This window comes from Xiphophorus couchianus, chromosome 24, assembly GCF_001444195.1.
Source record: "Xiphophorus couchianus chromosome 24, X_couchianus-1.0, whole genome shotgun sequence".
Lineage (NCBI taxonomy): Eukaryota > Metazoa > Chordata > Actinopteri > Cyprinodontiformes > Poeciliidae > Xiphophorus > Xiphophorus couchianus.
This window is the reverse complement of record NC_040251.1, coordinates 5,405,609-5,425,079: the sequence shown is the minus strand read 5'-3', so window position 1 is coordinate 5,425,079 and position 19,471 is coordinate 5,405,609. Positions and strand designations below refer to the sequence as shown.

The 19,471-nt window shown below is 50.3% G+C and overlaps 1 protein-coding gene across 1 annotated transcript in view; it reads left to right on the top strand.

The window, feature by feature from the left end:
• plxna3 (plexin A3) overlaps nucleotides 1–15,876 on the top strand; it is a 56,199-nt gene extending 40,323 nt beyond the window's left edge. The window contains exons 9-38 of the mRNA XM_028010996.1: nucleotides 631–754; nucleotides 833–989; nucleotides 1,067–1,166; nucleotides 2,146–2,260; nucleotides 2,492–2,692; nucleotides 3,323–3,419; nucleotides 3,546–3,736; nucleotides 3,802–3,950; nucleotides 4,111–4,231; nucleotides 4,391–4,527; nucleotides 4,628–4,798; nucleotides 5,116–5,209; nucleotides 5,279–5,398; nucleotides 5,482–5,601; nucleotides 5,677–5,820; nucleotides 7,676–7,910; nucleotides 7,978–8,120; nucleotides 8,226–8,381; nucleotides 9,571–9,671; nucleotides 9,741–9,807; nucleotides 9,938–10,084; nucleotides 10,891–11,050; nucleotides 11,134–11,237; nucleotides 11,408–11,504; nucleotides 11,693–11,770; nucleotides 11,879–11,991; nucleotides 12,820–12,989; nucleotides 13,071–13,283; nucleotides 14,182–14,332; nucleotides 14,963–15,876. Of these exons, the coding sequence (XP_027866797.1) occupies nucleotides 631–754; nucleotides 833–989; nucleotides 1,067–1,166; nucleotides 2,146–2,260; nucleotides 2,492–2,692; nucleotides 3,323–3,419; nucleotides 3,546–3,736; nucleotides 3,802–3,950; nucleotides 4,111–4,231; nucleotides 4,391–4,527; nucleotides 4,628–4,798; nucleotides 5,116–5,209; nucleotides 5,279–5,398; nucleotides 5,482–5,601; nucleotides 5,677–5,820; nucleotides 7,676–7,910; nucleotides 7,978–8,120; nucleotides 8,226–8,381; nucleotides 9,571–9,671; nucleotides 9,741–9,807; nucleotides 9,938–10,084; nucleotides 10,891–11,050; nucleotides 11,134–11,237; nucleotides 11,408–11,504; nucleotides 11,693–11,770; nucleotides 11,879–11,991; nucleotides 12,820–12,989; nucleotides 13,071–13,283; nucleotides 14,182–14,332; nucleotides 14,963–15,058 (4,072 nt within the window). The 3' untranslated portion in view covers nucleotides 15,059–15,876. The remainder of the gene's footprint in view (nucleotides 1–630; nucleotides 755–832; nucleotides 990–1,066; nucleotides 1,167–2,145; nucleotides 2,261–2,491; nucleotides 2,693–3,322; nucleotides 3,420–3,545; nucleotides 3,737–3,801; nucleotides 3,951–4,110; nucleotides 4,232–4,390; nucleotides 4,528–4,627; nucleotides 4,799–5,115; nucleotides 5,210–5,278; nucleotides 5,399–5,481; nucleotides 5,602–5,676; nucleotides 5,821–7,675; nucleotides 7,911–7,977; nucleotides 8,121–8,225; nucleotides 8,382–9,570; nucleotides 9,672–9,740; nucleotides 9,808–9,937; nucleotides 10,085–10,890; nucleotides 11,051–11,133; nucleotides 11,238–11,407; nucleotides 11,505–11,692; nucleotides 11,771–11,878; nucleotides 11,992–12,819; nucleotides 12,990–13,070; nucleotides 13,284–14,181; nucleotides 14,333–14,962) is intronic.
• Nucleotides 15,877–19,471: the final 3,595 nt, after the last annotated feature.

Below are 19,471 nucleotides of genomic sequence, written 5' to 3'. Positions count from 1 at the left end.
CTGGTAATTAGAAGTAAACAGATCATCACTGCAGGTTGGAGCTGCTGCTTTCTGCAGATTTCACCTCCGCCTGTCGGCTGCTCAGCCTCCACCTCCATCGCCGCCTCCTTGGTAGTTCGGTCGTTTATCAGGAGACAGGAAGTTGGGTCAGAAAAACTGAGATGATCATCTGAAAATCAAAAAAAGATGAGCCTGAAAATGGTTGGATGGATGAATAGATCGTTGGATGGACGGACGGATGTACGGACAAACGGTTGGTTGGACGGATGGTTGGTTGGATGGACGGACAGATGGTTGGATGGATGGGTGATTAGATGGATGGACGGACGGACGGTTGGTTGGATGAATGGATGGATGGACAGACGGTTGGACGGACGGACGGTTGGATGGATGGACGAACGGTTGGACGGATGGATGTATGGACAGACGGTTGATTGAATGGATGAATGGACGGTTGGATGGACGAATGGTTGGATGGATGGACAGATGGTTGGGTGGATGGACCGTTGGATGGCTGGATGGATGGTTGGTCGGATGGATGCACGGTTGGATGGGCGGTTAGACAGATTGAGGGTTGGTTGGATGGATGGTCAGCTGGTTTAACTGTGTGGTGACCTTTAACCTTTGCAGGTGTTCCAGGAAGGAGTCATGTGACCGGTGGGAGGAGCCTCAGCACTTCAACACCCGTCTGGACCAATGCGTGTTCATCTCGGTTTCCCCTAGCAACATGTCCGTCACCTCTCCTCCCACTCAGGTGAGCGGCCGCACCCCGACCCACCTGCGGCCTGGGCTGTGTCGGCTCTAAGCTCTGCCTCCTCCTCCTTTCATCCAGCTGACCATCAGGGTGCAGAACGTCCCAGAGCTTTCGGGCGGGGTCACCTGTGTGTTCGAAGACCTGACAGAAACACCTGGACAGGTGCAGGCAGAAGGTCAGGTTGTGTGCATGTCGCCGTCGCTCGAGGAGCTGCCGGCACAAGCTCCTCCCTATGGTGAGACACACACACACACTCACACACACACACTCGTGTGCAGGTCGTGTGATGACGGTCGGCCATGTTTCCTCCAGGAGAGAAGCGTGCGGTCCAGCTCAGCCTGCGCTCCACGGAGACGGGTCTCCGGTTCATCTCCACCAACCTGGTTTACTACAACTGCTCTGTGCTCGGCTCGTGAGTCTCCTCTTCCTCGTCCTCTTCATCATGTCAGCTGATGGTACCTTTGAAACTCGGTACCCATATCTGGTACCTGGGAATCACTACCAGTTTTCGATACTTTTGCATGTATGTATATTTTGCATGTTTAATTTTTTTTATCGCCCCGCAAGGGGTCTTTTTTGTGGGCTCTAGTGTCCCTTTTTTCAAAGTAGGCTGACAGGAAAGGGGGAAGACATGCGGTAAACGTCGTCGGGTCCGGGAGTCGAACCTGCGACAGCTGCGTCGAGGCTACGTTTTTGCCTGAATGTGGGTCGCGCTGACCCCTCCCCCACCACGGCACGCCCAAATGCTATTATTTTTTTAACGTATTTATTTTTCAATAAATAAAATTTAACAAATATATCAAGACAACATCACAGCTATGTTACAAAATTCTAAAATTCTTCAGAGTAACAAATGGATTGTTTTGTCTTTTTAAGATCCAGCTCCATCCTGTCTGTCATTTCCCCTCACTTGTATCGTAAACGCCACTGTAGCCATCACCAAATGTGTTGAACATTTGTTTGTCCGTGTTGATGGCTACAGATAAAGACTTGTGGACAGATGCAAGCGAGCTAACAGAGGCTAATGCAGCAATAAGCAATAATATTGCAATAAGCATAATTTGCATAGCAGTTTGAAAAGTGGAGCCATACCTTTGAGCGTTTTCTATCTTCTATGCTTACTTGGTTTACTGAAGTAGCGGCTGCTGACATCGTTACGCTCTAGCTCTGCTATGCTGCGTTCAGGTCAAGCATGGAAAATGCCCCACTCTTCCTCCATACGGTCACAATGATGCGCTTGGATAATGAAACATTGTACCATTTGATTTTACTTGAATAGGTACTCGGTAGTATCAGCAAAATTCGGTCAGTACCAATAAAGGTACCAAATTCGGTACCCATCCTACAGCTGACCCTGCTGGACCAATCAGAGCCTCTCCCTCTCTCCCCAGGTGTACTTCCTGTGTCAGCAGCAGCTTTCCCTGCCTCTGGTGTAAATTTCGCCACATCTGCACCAACAACCTGAAGGACTGCTCCTTCCAGGAGGGCCGGGTCAGCAGCATGGAGGTGAGGTTCTTCTGGGAACATTCTGGAAAAAATGTGGGGACGTTTTGGGAACAGTTTGGGAAGGTTGGGAACAATCAGAGGTTGAATGTGATGTTACCATGGAAACGGGATCGTGAGGAAAGTTTTGCGATTTGTGGAAACCGGGTCAGTCAGGAGGTTTCAGGATGGACATTTTCTAAACTGGGTCAGAACCAAGACAGAACCCCTTAATCTTAGTATGTGTCTCTGCAGGGCTGTCCCCAGATCCTCCCCACCGCCGACATCCTGGTTCCGGCTGGGATGGTGCGTCCGATCACGCTGCGGGCCCGGAACCTGCCGCAGCCGCAGTCGGGTCAGAAGAACTACGAGTGCGTGTTCAGCATCCAGGGCAAGGTGCAGCGCATCCCCGCCGTGCGCTTCAACTCCTCCTGCATCCAGTGCCAGAACACCTCGGTAAGCGGGCCTGACCCAGGAGGAACCGGTCCGAGCCTGACCCACTGTCCAAGTTCTGCCCATCGGTAGGGATGAGGCAGGCAGAGTTCTGTTTCCTGGTTCTGGATCTTCAGAGACTGAAAATGTCTCCAGGTGTTGTTTGTTGATTTGTCTGGACCAGTTTGGACTGGCCCTTGTTGGACCCATCCCGGTCCACCGTCTGGACCTCGGTCTTCACCAAGACATGTCTTCTGAGCGACGACACAGATCCGTCTCTTTCTGAGGATGCACACCAAATGTCGTCCGTCTGCTCATTTCCTGTCCTTCATCTCTCTTCCTGTCAGCAAGGCTGCCCCCCTAACACACACACACACACACACACACAAACTCAGCATGCTGCGCCTGCAGACAGACCCTCTGTGTGTCTTTAATTAAATCTTGGCTCCCGGTGGAAATTGTCCATTTAGCCGTAAACTCCCAGAATTCCTGCTGGCTCCATCTCCACAACAAAGACCCGTCTCTCAGCTGGAGTGGAACCAGAACCAACTAAATATTGCTGGTTCTGCTCATCCACCTGACTGTAAATGATCATGTGTAATTTTCTGATGTGAAGTCTCGATGTTGAAGGAGGTTCTGGTTCTGGTTCTGCAGTACTGGTATGAAGGAGATGAGGCTGGAGACCTCCAGGTGGACTTCTCCATCGTCTGGGATGAAAACTTCCTGATTGACAAGCCCACCTTCATGAAAGGTATTCCTCCTTCATCATCATTCAGGCAATTATTGGTGATTATTAATCTGGGGGACAATTAATAACCAGAACCACCTCAGTGGGCCAGAGGTCGGTTCTGATTCTGCCTGTTGGACTTCTCCGCAGCTTTGCTGTATAAGTGTGAAGCGCAGCGCTCCAGCTGTGGCCAGTGCCTCAAAGCGCCCCCTGTGTTCGAGTGCGGGTGGTGCGTGGAGAGCAGGAAGTGCCTCCTGCGGCAGCACTGCCCGTCGCCGGAGCAGAACTGGATGCACCATGGCGGCCACAACCTGCGCTGCAGCCACCCGCGCATCTCCAAGGTGGGTCTGCCGCAGCGTTCCCCTCCAGGTTCTGTTGGGCGCTTCTGACCCGCCGTCTCCTGCAGATCGACCCGCTGACAGGACCCCGCGAGGGCGGCACCCGCGTTGCCATTGAGGGCGAGAACCTGGGTCTGCAGGTCAAGGAGATCACCCACATCCAGGTGGCCGGCGTCCGCTGCAACCCGGTGCCATCGCTGTACGTCAGCGCCGAAAGGTCAGTGTGACGAGTCTGGGTCAACAAGCTAGAAAACAGGCTAGCAAAGATGTTAGCCTATTAGCGAGCCTGTACTAGCAAACATGCTAAGGAACATGGTAGGAAACATGCTAAAACATGTTATGCAGGCGTACCTCTGACTCTGCCGGGTTGTCTGCAGGATCGTGTGCGACATGGCCGAAGCCCTGCTGCCCCACTCGCCTGGCGGGCCGGTGGAGCTCTGCATCGGTGTGTGCAGCGCCGAGTACCGGACCCTGTCCACCCAGACCTACTCCTTTGTGGTGAGTCTCCACTGGGCCCACTTAGCTTCTCAAATCCAGGTTCCAGTTAGCTTTCCATGTAGCAAGCTCAGTTAGCTTCTTAGGTTTAGAAGACAAAAACTTGGTCACAACTCTGGTCAGAACCACCGATCCGTTAAACTGATTCCTTGGTTTCCTCAGAGCCCAAGCTTCACCCGGATCCGTCCCCAGATGGGGCCCGTCTCCGGAGGAACCCGGCTGACAGTGGTCGGGCGACACCTGGACTCCGGCAGCGGCGTTTCCGTGTTTGTCCACAAGGAGGAATGTCTGTTTGTGAAGTGAGTCCATCGAGGAAGCTTCAGGTTCTTGAGCAGACGGGAAGCCGGCCCAGAAAACCTCCAGACCGCCGGCAGGTTAACGGCGTCTCTCCTCTTGCAGGCGCACCAATCGGGAGGTAGTCTGCATAACACCTGCCTCGCCATCCGGCGCCGGCCCTGCCCCCGTGCGTCTGATGATTGACCGGGCCGAGGTGACCAACGCTGAGGTCAGCTACGGCTACAGCGAGGACCCAACCGTCTCTGGCATCGAGCCCAACTGGACCATCTTCAAGTGAGATCGGTTTCACTGCTGCGCCACAAACACAGCAATCAGGCTGCCTGCTTACAACCACAGACGTCATTAGAGTTTACTGTGGAAAACCAACATGACGGTTTACAACTGGGAAGGAAAACATTCACAATTTAAACAGATAAAAAACTGAAAAGTGCGGTGTGCAAAAGTTAGATGTTAGGAACATCTGGACCAATCAGGGCTCTGGTGGAGCTGATCATTAATCAATGTCCGGTTGTAGATCCAAAGCCAGGAGCTGAGCCATCAGAACCAGAACCGAACCAGAACCCTGACCCCATCCCTGTGTGTTTGTCCAGCGGCAGCACGCTGATCACGGTGACCGGAACCAACCTGCAGACCATCCAGGAGCCAAAGGTCAGGGCCAAGTACGGCGGCGTGGAGACCAGCAATGTAAGACACCGGCTGGAGCTCCGCCTCCTCTTCATCCTTCGTCCTCTTCATCCTCCTCTTCCTCTGCAGTACTGCACCGTGGTCAACGACAGCACCATGACCTGCCTGGCTCCTGGCCTCGTCTACAACAAGCCCGACCAGCCAGAGGGGGCGCTGCGGCCCGATGAGTTCGGCTTCATTTTGGACCAGGTACCGGCTGGGTTCTGATGTGGTTCCGACTAGATTCTGTGTGTGGACTCCATCCCAGCTCTCTCTCTCCTCCACCTGTCCAGGTGTCGTCTCTGCTAGTCCTGAACTCCACCCCTTTCACCCACTACCCCAACCCGACCTTCGACCCGCTCGGCCCCACCGGGATCCTGGAGGTCAAGCCGGGCTCCCCCATCATCCTGAAGGTCAGAGGTCACGGGGGCGACGCGCGAGGCGTGGCGGTGGTTACCTGCGGCTTACCAGGTGTGTTCTGGTTCCAGGGGAAGAACCTGATACCGCCGGCGCCCGGCAACGCCCGGCTGAACTACACCGTCCTCATCGGAGAATCGCCCTGCCTGCTCACCGTCTCCGAGAACCAGCTGCTCTGCGACTCGCCGGACCTGACCGGGGAGCAGCGGGTCGCGGTGAGTCCTGACTGGTTCTGATCGGTCCGCCCAGGACGAGGACCGACTGTTCCCACACGGGACAGTGCGGCTCCGTCCGGACGGGCCCATCTGGAGCTTTTGGGAACGTTCCTGATGCGTCGCAGGTTCAGTTGGGACCAGTTCTCTTTGAACTGGGACCGGTTCCTCACCAGCTCCTGCTGGTTTTCCTCTGTGGCGCTGGGACCAGTTTGGAGCTCCAGGATGAAAATCTGCAGACGCAAATCAACCATCATCATCACGGCATCCCATATTTACACAAACGCTCCACGTTGAGTTTAGCCTGAAACGTCGCGCCGCATCGGATTCTCTGCCACGCAAAATCACTTCACACAGTCAGGACCCGACCCGCAGCATGAAGCAGGTCGGTCCTTCTTCAGGAAGAGGAGGGAGCTGTAAAGGTGAAAGTCATTAGCTGCAGCCACAAGTGAGGCTAATTGGAGTAAATGAAGCTAATTGGGGATAATGAGGGCTGCACAGTGGCGCAGTTGGTAGCGCTGTTGCCTTGCAGCAAGAAGGTCCTGGGTTCGATTCCCGGCTGGGGTCTTTCTGCATGGAGTTTCCATGTTCTCCCTGTGCATGCGTGGGTTCTCTCCGGGTTCTCCGGCTTCCTCCCACAGTCCAAAAACATGACTGTCAGGTTAATTGGTCTCTCTAAATTCTCCCTAGGTGTGAGTGTGTGTATGAATGGTTGTTTGTCCTGTCTGTCTTTGTGTTGCCCTGCGACAGACTGGCGACCTGTCCAGGGTGACCCCGCCTCTCGCCCGAAACGTAGCTGGAGAGGCAGCAGCAACCCTCCTGACCCCATTAGGGACAAAGGTGAACAGAAAATGGATGGATGGAGTTAATGAAGCTAATTGGAGCTAAGGATGCTATTGAAGCTAATTGCGGTGAAGTCAGAACCTCGCCAGATGAATTCTCCATCAGACGACAGAACGCAGTTTCAACGTCTCAATAAGATCCAGAAAACCACGGTAGTTATTATAGAGCTGCAGATTCCAGATTGTGAACCTGAAGTCAGGCTTCGCTAGCAGCTATTATTAACATCATTGATTATTAAACGCCGTTATTAACTCATCAGTTTGTTCAAACTGGATCAATATTCACTCTGCAAACAGGAAGCACTTTAATTAGAGCTGAGATGGAGACTCACCTGAACACCAGCAGGAGCACAGTGTGTGTGTGTGTTTTATAAACTGTAAAACTCCGTCAATCTTTCATATGTCATTAATTATGTGAATATTTATTTTACATTTTTTATCCAAAGAGAATTTAATAGTTAAAGCAAACAGCATGTTTATATTTTGTTCTAGTTATTGTTTTTAATCTTGTTTCTTTTCGTCTCATTACTGCATGAGTGATTTTTTTTCCAGTTATTAGCCGAAAATATACATAACATAACTGAGGAATATACTTATACGTATAATAATAACACATGAATGCAATGCATCATATGTACACGTATCATATGGTAATATATACACATGCATATTAATCAAGATATATTATTAATACTTTGAACAAGGTTATGTTTATAAACATAATTTGTGGTGGTGCAGGCGTTAAGCACAGTGCACATATGGAGGCCTCAGTCCTCGACGCGGCCGTCGCAGGTTCGATTCCCGGCCTGGTGACCTTTGCTGCGCGTCTCTCATTACCCTCTTTCCTGTCAATTCACTATCAAATAAAGGCCACTAGAGCCAATAAAAAGCAAAAACATTTATTTAAAATATTTCCATAAAATGAATTATGGAACATAATTCTTTTTTTTTTTTTTTTTTACAGCCAAACCTCTGGTCAGATGACCCTTGACCCTAACCTGAGTGTCCTCTTGTAGATCCAGGTGGGCGGTCTGGAGTACTTCCCGGGGATTCTCCACATTTACTCCGACAACACGCTGACGCTGCCCGCCATCATTGGCATCGGAGCGGGCGGCGGCGTTCTGCTCATCGCCATCATTGCCGTGCTCATCGCCTACAAGAGGAAGACCCGAGACGCCGACCGGACGCTGAAGCGCCTCCAGCTGCAGATGGACAACTTGGAGAGCCGGGTGGCGCTAGAGTGCAAAGAGGGTGGGTGGTCGCTTGGCTCCATCGCCCTCAGTCCGCTCGTGAATATAACTTCCTGTCCGTCCCGCAGCCTTCGCCGAACTGCAAACCGACATCCAGGAGCTGACCAACGACATGGATGGAGTCAAGATCCCCTTCCTGGAGTATCGGACCTACACCATGAGGGTCATGTTCCCCGGCATAGAGGAGCACCCGGTGCTCAAGGAGCTTGACGTACGTACGACCGCCGGTTCGGCCCAAACCCACGCTTCGGCCGAGCCTCGGATCCCAGACGGTCCTGACATGAACCCGGCCGGTAACGGTCCTCTCTCCCTGCAGTCTCCTGCCAACGTGGAGAAAGCTCTGCGTCTCTTCAGCCAGCTGCTCAACAACAAGATGTTCCTGCTGAGCTTCATCCACACGCTGGAGGCCCAGAGGTCCTTCTCCATGCGGGACCGAGGGAACGTCGCCTCCCTGCTGATGGCCGCTCTGCAGGTACCGACCCGAAAGTCTGGGACCGGCCCAAAGTTCTGATGCCGCCCCAAAGGTCTGGGGCTGGCTCTGCTTAGAGCTGAAATAAATTAGAATTATCAATTCAAATTCTTCTTTGTTCTGCTTTGCTTCCATCTCTGTGCCACAATCTGCAGAGGTCTCATGTCGCCCCTAACAACATAACGCCCTGGGTGGTTGCTCATGTGGCCCATGTCAGAAACCACTGTCTGAACCATTAAACATAGCAATCATGAGAACGCACTAACGGTAAACAGTCAACTACTGTATGAACACTGTCCAAGGAGCAACTAGCAAGAAATAACCAGGCACAAGGAGAACCGTGACTGCTGTCGCTCTGTCTCCTGCATGAAACCAGGCAGCACAGATGATAGGTGACAAAATAATCAAAGAGCAATGAACATTCTCTTTGTGATTTTACATTCTTTTATTTTATTTATTCAATGATTAATTAAATATATATTCTTAATAAAATAGAATAAGAGTAGCTGTTGCAGTGCACCAGAGCATTACAAGAACAAAGAACGGCTCTCAGTGGGGCTCCAGTTCTATCGTTCACAGTAAAGAGTTCAGAAGAATCAGATCGTTCATGAACGTCACATCGCTATATTACAGACTTTATCACAACATGTGCAGCACGCCAGTCAACAACAAGCGCAGTAAGTGAGCAACTTATGTGTCCCTGTACAGCATCACCTCACAGAGCTCAACTTTCTTTTCAGCTTCTTTGGACAGAGTCCCCCTATATCTGAAAGCGAAGCGCTGCTGAATTTACACGTCATTACATGCATGTAGGGAAATTTATTACAGATGATTAGATGGACATCTTCTCCCGCTCCAAGAAAACTGTGCGTGTGTCAGAGCGCCGCAAACGAGAACGAAACACAAACACGTAATTAGGAAGTCGCTTTATTGCTTGGCGCAATGTATGTTTAGCATCCAGCGAAAACAAAGATATTGGCAAATAAACTGGACAATATGGTGGCAATTCAGGGACATTTCCACAGTTTTGGCCTTGAAGTAAAATCCAGAGTTCTCAACGACCAAGACCGGTCTCAGGTACTACGACACTAGCTGAACCACAGAGGACCGACCACAGAACCCTGAGGGACGCCGTACATAATTCAGTCCCAGACTATGATTCTGACCTGTGACCTCCGACCTGTCTCCTCAGGGTCGGATGGAGTACGCCACTGTGGTGCTGAAGCAGCTGTTGGCAGATCTGATAGAGAAGAACCTGGAGAACCGGAACCACCCCAAGCTGCTCCTCAGGAGGTTCGCTCTGGCGCCCACACCACCACACCAAGTCGGTTCCTATGTGACCTTTGACCTCTGTCTATTTAGAACAGAGTCTGTTGCTGAGAAGATGCTGACCAACTGGTTCACCTTCCTGCTGCATCGCTTCCTGAAGGTAACCCCGCCCCCGGGCTGCCGGCCAATCAGATCACTGCTGTGGCGGACGAACAGAGGAGGAGAGTTGGACGCTGATGGGCCTGTGGCCCCCACCCCGTATGTCTTCCCTCCCCACTTTGTCCCCCCAGGAGTGCGCCGGGGAGCCGCTCTTCATGCTCTACTGCGCCATCAAGCAGCAGATGGAGAAAGGGCCGATCGACGCCATCACCGGAGAGGCGCGCTATTCTCTGAGCGAAGACAAGCTGATCCGGCAGCAGATTGACTACAAGCAGCTGGTAAAGGTTCTAGTTCTGGTTCCCAGTGGAGCTGAGGGTCCACTTTTCAGAACCGAACCTTTGAATCTCAATAATTTTACTATTTACTGAATCCAGCCTGGGTAGCTGAGCCGTTTCCATAGCAACGGGTTTCCCATTCGGATTAGGAGCAGACTGAAGGTTCAGTGCTTCTGCATTAACAAGGAACCGGTACAGAACTGATCCGGAACCAATCCGAAAATCGCCAGAAAGACAAGAGCTCACAAAGAAACCCAGGTGTTCAGAACCGAGCTAACGGGCCCAGCTGGTCGCGGGCCGGTTCTCTCGGTAGAGTCGGTCTTCGGTTGTCCTGGTTCCGTTCCCAGTTGATGTATTTTGGATATTTAAAACGTTTTCCAGTTCAATGATTTTCAGAACGCTGACAGGATTTTCCCTTTAGCATATTATCATTTATCGCAATGAATCCTGGGAAAATCCAGATCGACGCGTTATCAGGTCTGCCTGATGCAGAGCCTTGGACAGTCTGCCGGTCCAATCAGAACCTAGAACACATTACTCTGAAATGTTGCATGACTCCCAGTGATCCCGTCACTAGTTCTGACCCGGCATTCTGGTTTTAGAGCCTTCAACCAGAACCCAGTCCTCTCTGGTTGCTGATCCCAGATCTGGGACAGAACCGGGTCAGAACTGAGTCAGACATCAGGCTGGGGTCCCACTGGGCTCCTTAACTGGACCTTTAGAGTTTCCAGGCAGCAGGCCAGATCCAGAGATGTTCTGCTGCTGGTTCTGGAGCAGGAGTTTGTAGAAACGGAGCATCTCTTCCTCAGACGCTGATGTGCATCCCTCCGGAGGGCGAAGCCGGAACCGAGGTACCGGTGAAGGTTCTGAACTGTGACACGGTGACCCAGGTCAAAGACAAGCTGCTGGACGCTGTCTACAAAGGAATCCCGTTCTCTCAGCGACCGCAGGCCGACGACATGGACCTTGGTACCGCACCGCCACGCAGCCCGGTTCTGGTGGCCCCGTCTGACCTGTTCTGACCCGTTCTGTTAATGGTTCTGTGTTCTCAGAATGGCGGCAGGGCCGGCTGACCCGGATCATCCTGCAGGACGAAGATGTGACGACCAAGATAGAGAGTGACTGGAAAAGGCTGAACACGTTGGCTCACTACCAGGTACGGAACCGGGCCCACCACAACCGGGTCAGAGGATTGTACTGGTACATGTTGTGCCGAGTTAAAGAGAACCGGGTCCAGATCAGGCCCGGTTCTTGCTCAGAGAATCTTGTTGGCGGAAACTGGCCGGTGAAGCGGGTCGTCAACTGATGTGTGGTTCTGGTTGCTAGGTAACAGACGGCTCGCTGGTGGCGCTGGTCCAGAAGCAGGTTTCTGCCTACAACATCGCCAACTCCTTCACCTTCACCAGATCCCTCAGCAGATACGGTGAGCCGGACCGGTCGCTGCAGTCGGGTTTAATAGGTCGGCTTCAGCTACAGAGTCCAGATCCAGGACTTCTGCCTTACCAGTCCTTAAAACCAGTTCACTGTGGAGAAAACTGAATGCTTCCAGACTGATTGTAGTTTTATTTACCATAAATATTTTGGTTCTCATCTGTTCGTCTCCGCCATCAGAGTCCTTACTGCGGACGTCCAGCAGTCCCGACAGCCTGAGATCCAGAGCTCCAATGATCACCCCAGACCAGGAGACAGGTACTGCAGAAACATCTGAGATCATCATGGGTGTTTGTAGGTGCCAGGTCTGACTCAGTAGAGATCCGGATTGGCCTCTGGTGACGCTCCATCATTGTCTGTTTGCAGGAACTAAACTCTGGCACCTGGTGAAGAACCATGAGCACAGCGACCAGAGAGAAGGAGACCGGGGCAGCAAGATGGTCTCTGAGATCTACCTGACCAGACTGCTGGCCACCAAGGTAATGCCTTAAAACAGACTGCTGGTTCCCAAGGTAACACTGTAAGACATGATCATCAGAGTTTGTGTAAGATCCAGAGTTAGGATTAGAGAAGAGTTCTTGGCTCTTTTGCAGAAGCTATGCCACATAGTCGGAAAGTCTTGCCAAAGACTTGCAGTGGAGTCTTTGCTCCCACTGGAACGAGTCGGACCCAGGAATCTCCACAGAGATTATTTGGGCTAGTTGTGACTCAAGATCCACCTGAGATGCTCCAGTTCAGGAAAACAAGAAGGGAATAAGAAGATGGGTAGACTGTGGTCCGAGTATTGATCACTCTGCAAGCTGTAGATCAGGGGTCTCAAACTCCAGTCCTCGAGGGCCACAGTCCTGCTACCTTTAGATGTGCCTCTGCTGCAGCACCTGAATAGAATAATTAGGTCATTAAGGCTCTGGAGAACTGATGTACACAAGGAGGAAGTAATTAAGCCAATTTCATTCTAGCGTTTTGTACCTGTGGCACATCTAAAAACTGCAGGACAGCGACTGGAGGACTGGAGTTTGACACCCCTGCTGTAGAAGCTTCATCTGATTTGACTTTTAGAACTTGGATTTGATTTACTTAAAGGTTCCTGTCGTTATTTAAAAGAACAGATGGTTTTTCCTCTAGTTTCTGGAGACACAGAAGCTTTCCTAAGAACCCACCAAAACACAAAAACTGCCTGGGTATCATGAACTTGTCTGTATTCATTTTTTTCTTAGTCTGTTTGTTAGATTTATTTTGACTTTTGATGTCAAATATTGCATTATCGTTCTGACTCTTAAATTATACATTGGTCCTTCCACCACCAGGGGACGCTGCAGAAGTTTGTGGATGACCTTTTTGAGACTGTGTTCAGCACGGCCCATCGTGGCTCTGCACTGCCGCTGGCGATTAAATACATGTTCGACTTTTTGGACGAGCAGGCCGACAAACGGTCAATCACTGACCCAGATGTCCGGCACACCTGGAAGAGCAACTGGTGAGCCAAGACCCCATGAATTTTGTCCTTGCACATCTTCCTAGGACCGGTCTGAATAAGTCTCTTCTGTGCGGTGTGCAGTCTTCCTCTCAGGTTCTGGGTCAACGTCATTAAGAATCCACAGTTCGTCTTCGACATCCATAAGAGCAGCATCACAGACGCCTGCCTGTCGGTTGTGGCGCAGACCTTCATGGACTCGTGCTCAACGTCCGAACATCGGCTCGGCAAAGACTCGCCGTCCAACAAGCTGCTCTATGCTAAAGACATCCCCAACTACAAAAGCTGGGTGGAGAGGTAGAAAAGCAGTTACCTTGGTCGTCTCTGTCTCTGGGGTTTTCACATGTTTCACAGCCCAAACTTTAGAAGAATTAGATGAAACACTTCATTGATAGTTTCTCCATAACAACCAGATGAGACGTGAGTTTAGGTAACAAACCATCAGAGGTCACCAGATGGGTCATGTACACATTTAGTTTCTTTTTTATTGAAACAACATTGTCAACATTGGCTTTACTTTCACCATTATCCTTTATTGTTCTTGTATAAAGAAGCACGTTTGAGTACAGCCCATCCAAAGAACAATAAAACATGGGTAGACAGGTTCCTGAGGCTGCAGCCATCATCGAGGCGCTGCCCTTTCATTAGGCCAGAATAATAATCCTGCTGGACAAACACCCGGTCCACGGTGCTTCCAGCTGCATGGGTCCCATCGGACCAGATGGCTCTGCTTTGACCGGTCTTGTTGAGAAAATTTGGTCAACTGTGCTGAAAGACCAGCTGACCAGATCCATAATTTACAATTTGGAGGTCATGCTAAGAGATGCCCCGAAAAAGATAGCAAAGAGCAAAAGCAGTGCAGATGGGAGAGGCAGGAGAGAGAAAAGTGCCCACCTTCACTGGGGACAGGAAGAGACTTTGAGACTTGTTTCAGCAGTTTTTCAGATCAGATTTCAAACCATAGTGGTCTAATATTTGGAAGCTGCTGATTATTGTTGGGTTTTTGTAGATTTCATTGGAAAATGTGGCGTCTTAAAAGAAATTCACCGTTACTTTCAGAATCTCAAAACAGACCCGTCTTATGATTAGTCCACAAATCCTCAAAGGCATTTGAAAAGTCTAAAATTGTTCAGTCCAGAACCAGAAGCTGGTGTTTGGGTTCCGGATGGGTCTCACCTGTCTGTCTGTCATGAAGGTACTACAGGGACATCTCCAAGATGCCCAGCATCAGCGATCAGGACATGGACGCCTACCTGGTGGAGCAGTCCCGTCTGCATGGCAATGAGTTCAACACACTGAGCGCGCTCAATGAACTCTACTTCTACATCAACAAGTACAAGGAAGAGGTGAGGCTGTTCTTTCCTTCTCCTGGAGTTCTTGGTTTCACAGCATTTCCTGAAACACTTCAGTTCCATGATTGTACTTTCCAAAAAGAAAGTACAATGTAGATGTAGATGTAGAGGCTTTTGGTCTCCTGCCAAAACTTCCTTAAAGAGCCTGATGTGTCACCTGCAGCAGAAAGACGTGAGTTCAGGAACGTGTGGAGCTCCTCAGGGTGGCATACTTGGGTCCGTTCCGCTCTGTGTTCACAGCTCAGGACTTCCCTCCAGGCTTTTCCTGCTTTCATCCAGAGGAAATATCAAGGCGTCTCCAGAAGGACCAGTTTGGATGTTTTTATCTGCTCCTGGATATTTTAGAAGCTGAGTTACAACTAGTTTTGAAAAGATAAGAGTGAATATTTTAATAACTAAAGCCTGTTATACATTACTTTATATCTAAATGATGTCCAGTTTTCTTCACTGGGCCTCAAGGCTCCAGTAATCAGGATTTTAAACCGGGTCAAACAGAACCAGAACCGACTCTGATGCCTCCTGACACAATCACAGTGTTGAATCAGGAGATGGTTGGTCCACCATGTTGGACCCTCTAACCCTCTGTCCTTCTGTCTCTGTCTCTCCGTCCCTCTGCGTCTCCAGATCCTGACGGCGTTGGACCGGGACGGTTACTGTCGGAAACACAAGCTGAGACACAAACTGGACCAAGCCATCAACCTGATGTCCGGCAGCAGCTGAGAGCCGGACCGATGAGGGGGCGGGGCTTGGGCGGGATGAGGTTCTGCTGAATGGCCGGACCGGGCCGAATCACCAGCAGTCAATCTATCAATTGATTTATTGGTCAGATGGATTGATTGGACCCAGAACCCAGCGGAGCAGAACCTTTCCTGAGACTCATGGAGCCAACAGGACCTCAACAGGCTCTACAGCAGAACCGGGTCTGTTTGGATCGGAACCGCTACAGACTGAGCTCAGAATGTAAAGTGAAGAGTAACAGAAGCCTGTCCCGGCCCTCCAGATGAGAACCGGGGTTCATCTGGACCTCACAGCGATCTGGTTCTGATCCAGAACGAGTATCGGATTCTGGACAGTTTGAAGCTTTAATAAAGGAGGCGGAGCCAAAACGAACGTCAGGTGTCGGTTCTGTTCCGGTTCTGTGAACAATCAGCGCAGCACACTGAGCCCGATCGCTCCCCGGCCCCGCCCCTGGCCCCGCCCCCGGCTCCTCATTGGTCAGTCCGCTGGCCGGGAGGACGCACTGCCTGACCAACCAGACTGTGGACAGAACCTCTGAATACATTCCAGCACAGCAACGCCGTCCGGGTCAGTACCAGAACCACCTGGGATCTGGAACCGATCTGGACTGGACACACAGCCACGCTAACGGCGCCGATGGGGAAATACTGTGCAGAGCTACAAACCTAGTGCCATGCAAAGACCGGACCAGAACTCCCTGGACAGGACTAGGACCAAATCCGGTCCAGAACCAAGAGAGTGGAGCTGAACCGGGCCGGACTCCTAGAACTTTTGAGACTCGTGGCCATAATTGTAAAGAAGAAAAAATGAAGATCAAATGATAAAATCTAAAAAATGTTCAAATGTAATCAGAACCTTTTGGACTTTACCGACCAGAACTTGTATAAAGCTGAACGCTACATCTGAGTCTGATGGTACCGACAGGCCCAGGACCCTGCAGACTGGCCCGGACCGAGCCACAACAATCCTGTTCTGCAGATCCAAATGGGCTTTTTGGTACTTTTTTAACGAGCGGAACCGGAGCTCAGCGGGTTTGATGGCTCGATCCGAGGACCAGGTTTGGACCGCCTGAGACTCGGCAGGAAACGCTCCATCTGTGTTCTGGAACATTCACACATCACAGCGCTGCTTCTGGCCCGCTCAGAGGTCCGGTTCCTCTCCGACGTCAGATAGCACAGCCGGTTCTACCAGAATCTGGTTCCGGTTCTGTTCCAGTTGAATAATTTCCACTAGGGTCAGAAACCCAGTGGACTTCCTCCCTTCAGGTCCGATTCCACATTGAGTTTCAGAACCGATGTTTGGGAAAAAAAGATGAAAATTTAAACGAAAGTTTCCATTAATGTTTAATTTATTAGGATGATGATAAATGTTGGAGTTTAAGTTCGTTTGCAGCAGCTACTGCCACCTGGTGGTCGGGTTGGGAACAGCAGCTGCAGACGGCTACAGGTGGAGCAGGTGACCTCTGACCTCTGCGGGGCCGTAGCCTCCAGGTGCTTGGCGTGAAATGTTGCAGCTCGGCTGAAGCCGTTTAATCTGTGTGGGCTCAAAAATACCAGATGGAGGGCGGGTTCTGCGTTGTTTCGGTAGCAGAGGTTGGGTTCTGAAGCCACTAGCGTACCAGCACCACTGTTCGCCCCCCACTGGGTGTCTGAGCAGACCAAACCAGCTAGTCACTGATCAGATCTGTAGCTCCGCCCACTTCCTGTTCTTCTCCGCCTAAACCAGCAAATTGTGATCTGAGATCAGATCCACAGCTGAAGACCTGATGGAGGAAAGGAGGATGGATGGATGCAGCTTCTCAGAGATCTTCCTCCACCAAACTTCTCAGCTTCGTGCTGAACTTCACGAAGGAAAGGTTCTGTCTCCTTGGTAATGGACCTTACCAGAGGGGCCACATTTCATTGGCTGATGCCCATTCTACGTGGTCGTCTCACAAACACACTTAGCTTCCCGTTAGCTAAGTACAGCATAAAGGCAGAACTGATGCAACTTGTACACCTTGTAGCCTGTCTGCTACACAGTCTGACGTTAGCTAAACAGATCAATATGCAATGTGTCTGTATCTGACATACACTAAAGGTTTTATTTTAGCAGAAAAGGCTTTGGACTAAACTGTTACTCCTGTTAGCCATGTTAGCACCAAGTACAGCTAGTCAGTCAACCATCGCTGTGTTCAGGGAAGCTCTGATTAATAATCGAGAAATAAATATCAAGCCTGGAAACTTGATATTGTAACGGACTGAATGTTATGTTTTTAACTAATCTTTGCTCGTCTTGCGGGGCGCAGGCGGTTGCCACGGTAACAGGTAAGCTTAAACTACAAAGAGAGAGAGAGAGTAAAAAGGTAGGAGTGGTTTTGAGTTGATCACCTGTTCAGGTTATTTTACCTTTGTTTCCCTTTGCTGTGGCTCATTACAGCCACTGTAGTTTCTAAACGTTGGACTAATTACCTCGTTAGTTTGTGAGTTTACGTCATTCACAACAAACATCAAATAGAACAAATATATTTCATAAAATTTTAACAAACAAATGGCTTCTACTGTGGTAATTATGTGAAATTAAATTAATTATATCCCAACTTCAGAAGATTTGCCTTTACCTTTACAGAGCTCTTTGGTTCCTCCTGTCAGACTGTAGCTTCTCATATTGAGGTCAAAGTTCAGATCTACCATAACTGACTGATACCTGCTGGCCTCAGGTTTGCAACCAGCTTGTGACTGAGAAACCAGTAACTTCCTCCCAGATGATGACATGAACTTGTTAGATCCTCTGTCCATTTAGTAGCTGATTTATTGTGAAAATCCGCTAGAAATGATTCACTAATCAGTCATGTTTACATAGAAACAACGAGCTGCGAGGTTTTGCTTGTGAGACTTGCGGTCACGTGGGTCGGTTGTGGGCGGAGCTTGGTAAGGTCCATGAGCTAACCAATCATGAGCCTCTTTTCATAAGCAGATTTCAAAGCAGATCAGTGATTCGCTGGGATTCCAATCTGGGAGGGTCGTGTCTAATTCCTGGAGTCTACACCGGGGGCTTCCAGATTTTATGCATCCTTGCGCCAACACACCACTACCAATGAATGGCCCACTACCGGATTGGTACCGGGAATTAGACCCGGCCCGAGTCGCACAGCCACACAGTGGTGGGATATTTATTATTTTAATTTATTTTTGTGATGGATTTTATTTATTGTGGGAGGATGGAGACATTTGTCAGCAGCGATCTCGTGTCCGACCTGGGGGACGGACCGCCATCATGTCCAGAACCGCTTGGACTCTTCGTCCTGACGAAGAGGAGGGCAGAGGTGATCTGAACACCTGAGCAGACCGTGCCTGGTGTCTTGGGTCAGGGAAAGGTCAACCGGCGCAGCTTTCAGGCTCCGCCCCCTCCTCTGCTGTGCTGCAGCACTGCCTTTGATTGGTCGATTTCCCTCAGGTGAACTCTGACATCAGAAGCTCCTCCTCTCCTGTTTCAGCCAGTTGACCTGGCTGCTGTGATGTCATTGATCAGGTGACGTGGTTCTAGCACCTGATCGGCCTCCTGCGGGTCACAGCGCCACCGTCAGGCCATCCATCGCTCCTCCTGGGAACGTTTTTATTCCCCGAGGAGCAGCCAAGTCCAGGAAGTAGTCGGGGCCCATCTTTGGTTCCATTCGCCATTGCCTTGTTTTTCTTGTGGTTTTGCTGATTTGAACGTCGATGCCTCGTAATGGCCACCGTCTGTTTTTCTATCATTGCCTTCTGCTCAGTTTGTATATTTGTGTGATTTCACTAAATGTAAAGAAGAAAATTGTCTGGTTGTTTATGTTCTTACAAGAAGAAGATCACATGACTTTAGCCCCTCCCACCAAGGGCTCTGGCTAATTAATGGATACCAATGCCGTCCATTAACTAGCCAGAGCCCCTGGTTGTTCGGCAGTTTTTGAGGTCCGGGTTCTGGAGGCAGAAGAACTGAACCAACGCATCAAGACAAAGTTTTTGGTCTGCATTTGAGAACCGGTCCTGTTTGGCCCTCCTGTCCACTAGAACCCGCAGTCAGTCACAGAACCTTGGACTCTACCCGACCCAGTTATAGTTCTGATGCCTTCCCAGCTTAAAGAATTTTTCCAGATTTTCTCCAGGATATTCAGAACAGGGTGATGATGGTTCTGACCCGGTGGAACATCCAGAACCTTCTGGATTTATTTCTGTTACCGATCCGTCGTCTTAAGGTTTTCCTGCTGCAGTGTTTCTGAAGCTGCATATTGACTCCAGCTCAGTCCTACAACATTTCCATTTCCTGCGCTGCTAATGGTTTGTTGTAGGACTGGAGACCAAGACCCGTCTCCACTGGCCTGAGGTGTGTTTTACAACGTTGTCCTCGTGCTGAAACTCGTCGCACAGGTCCAAGACGCAG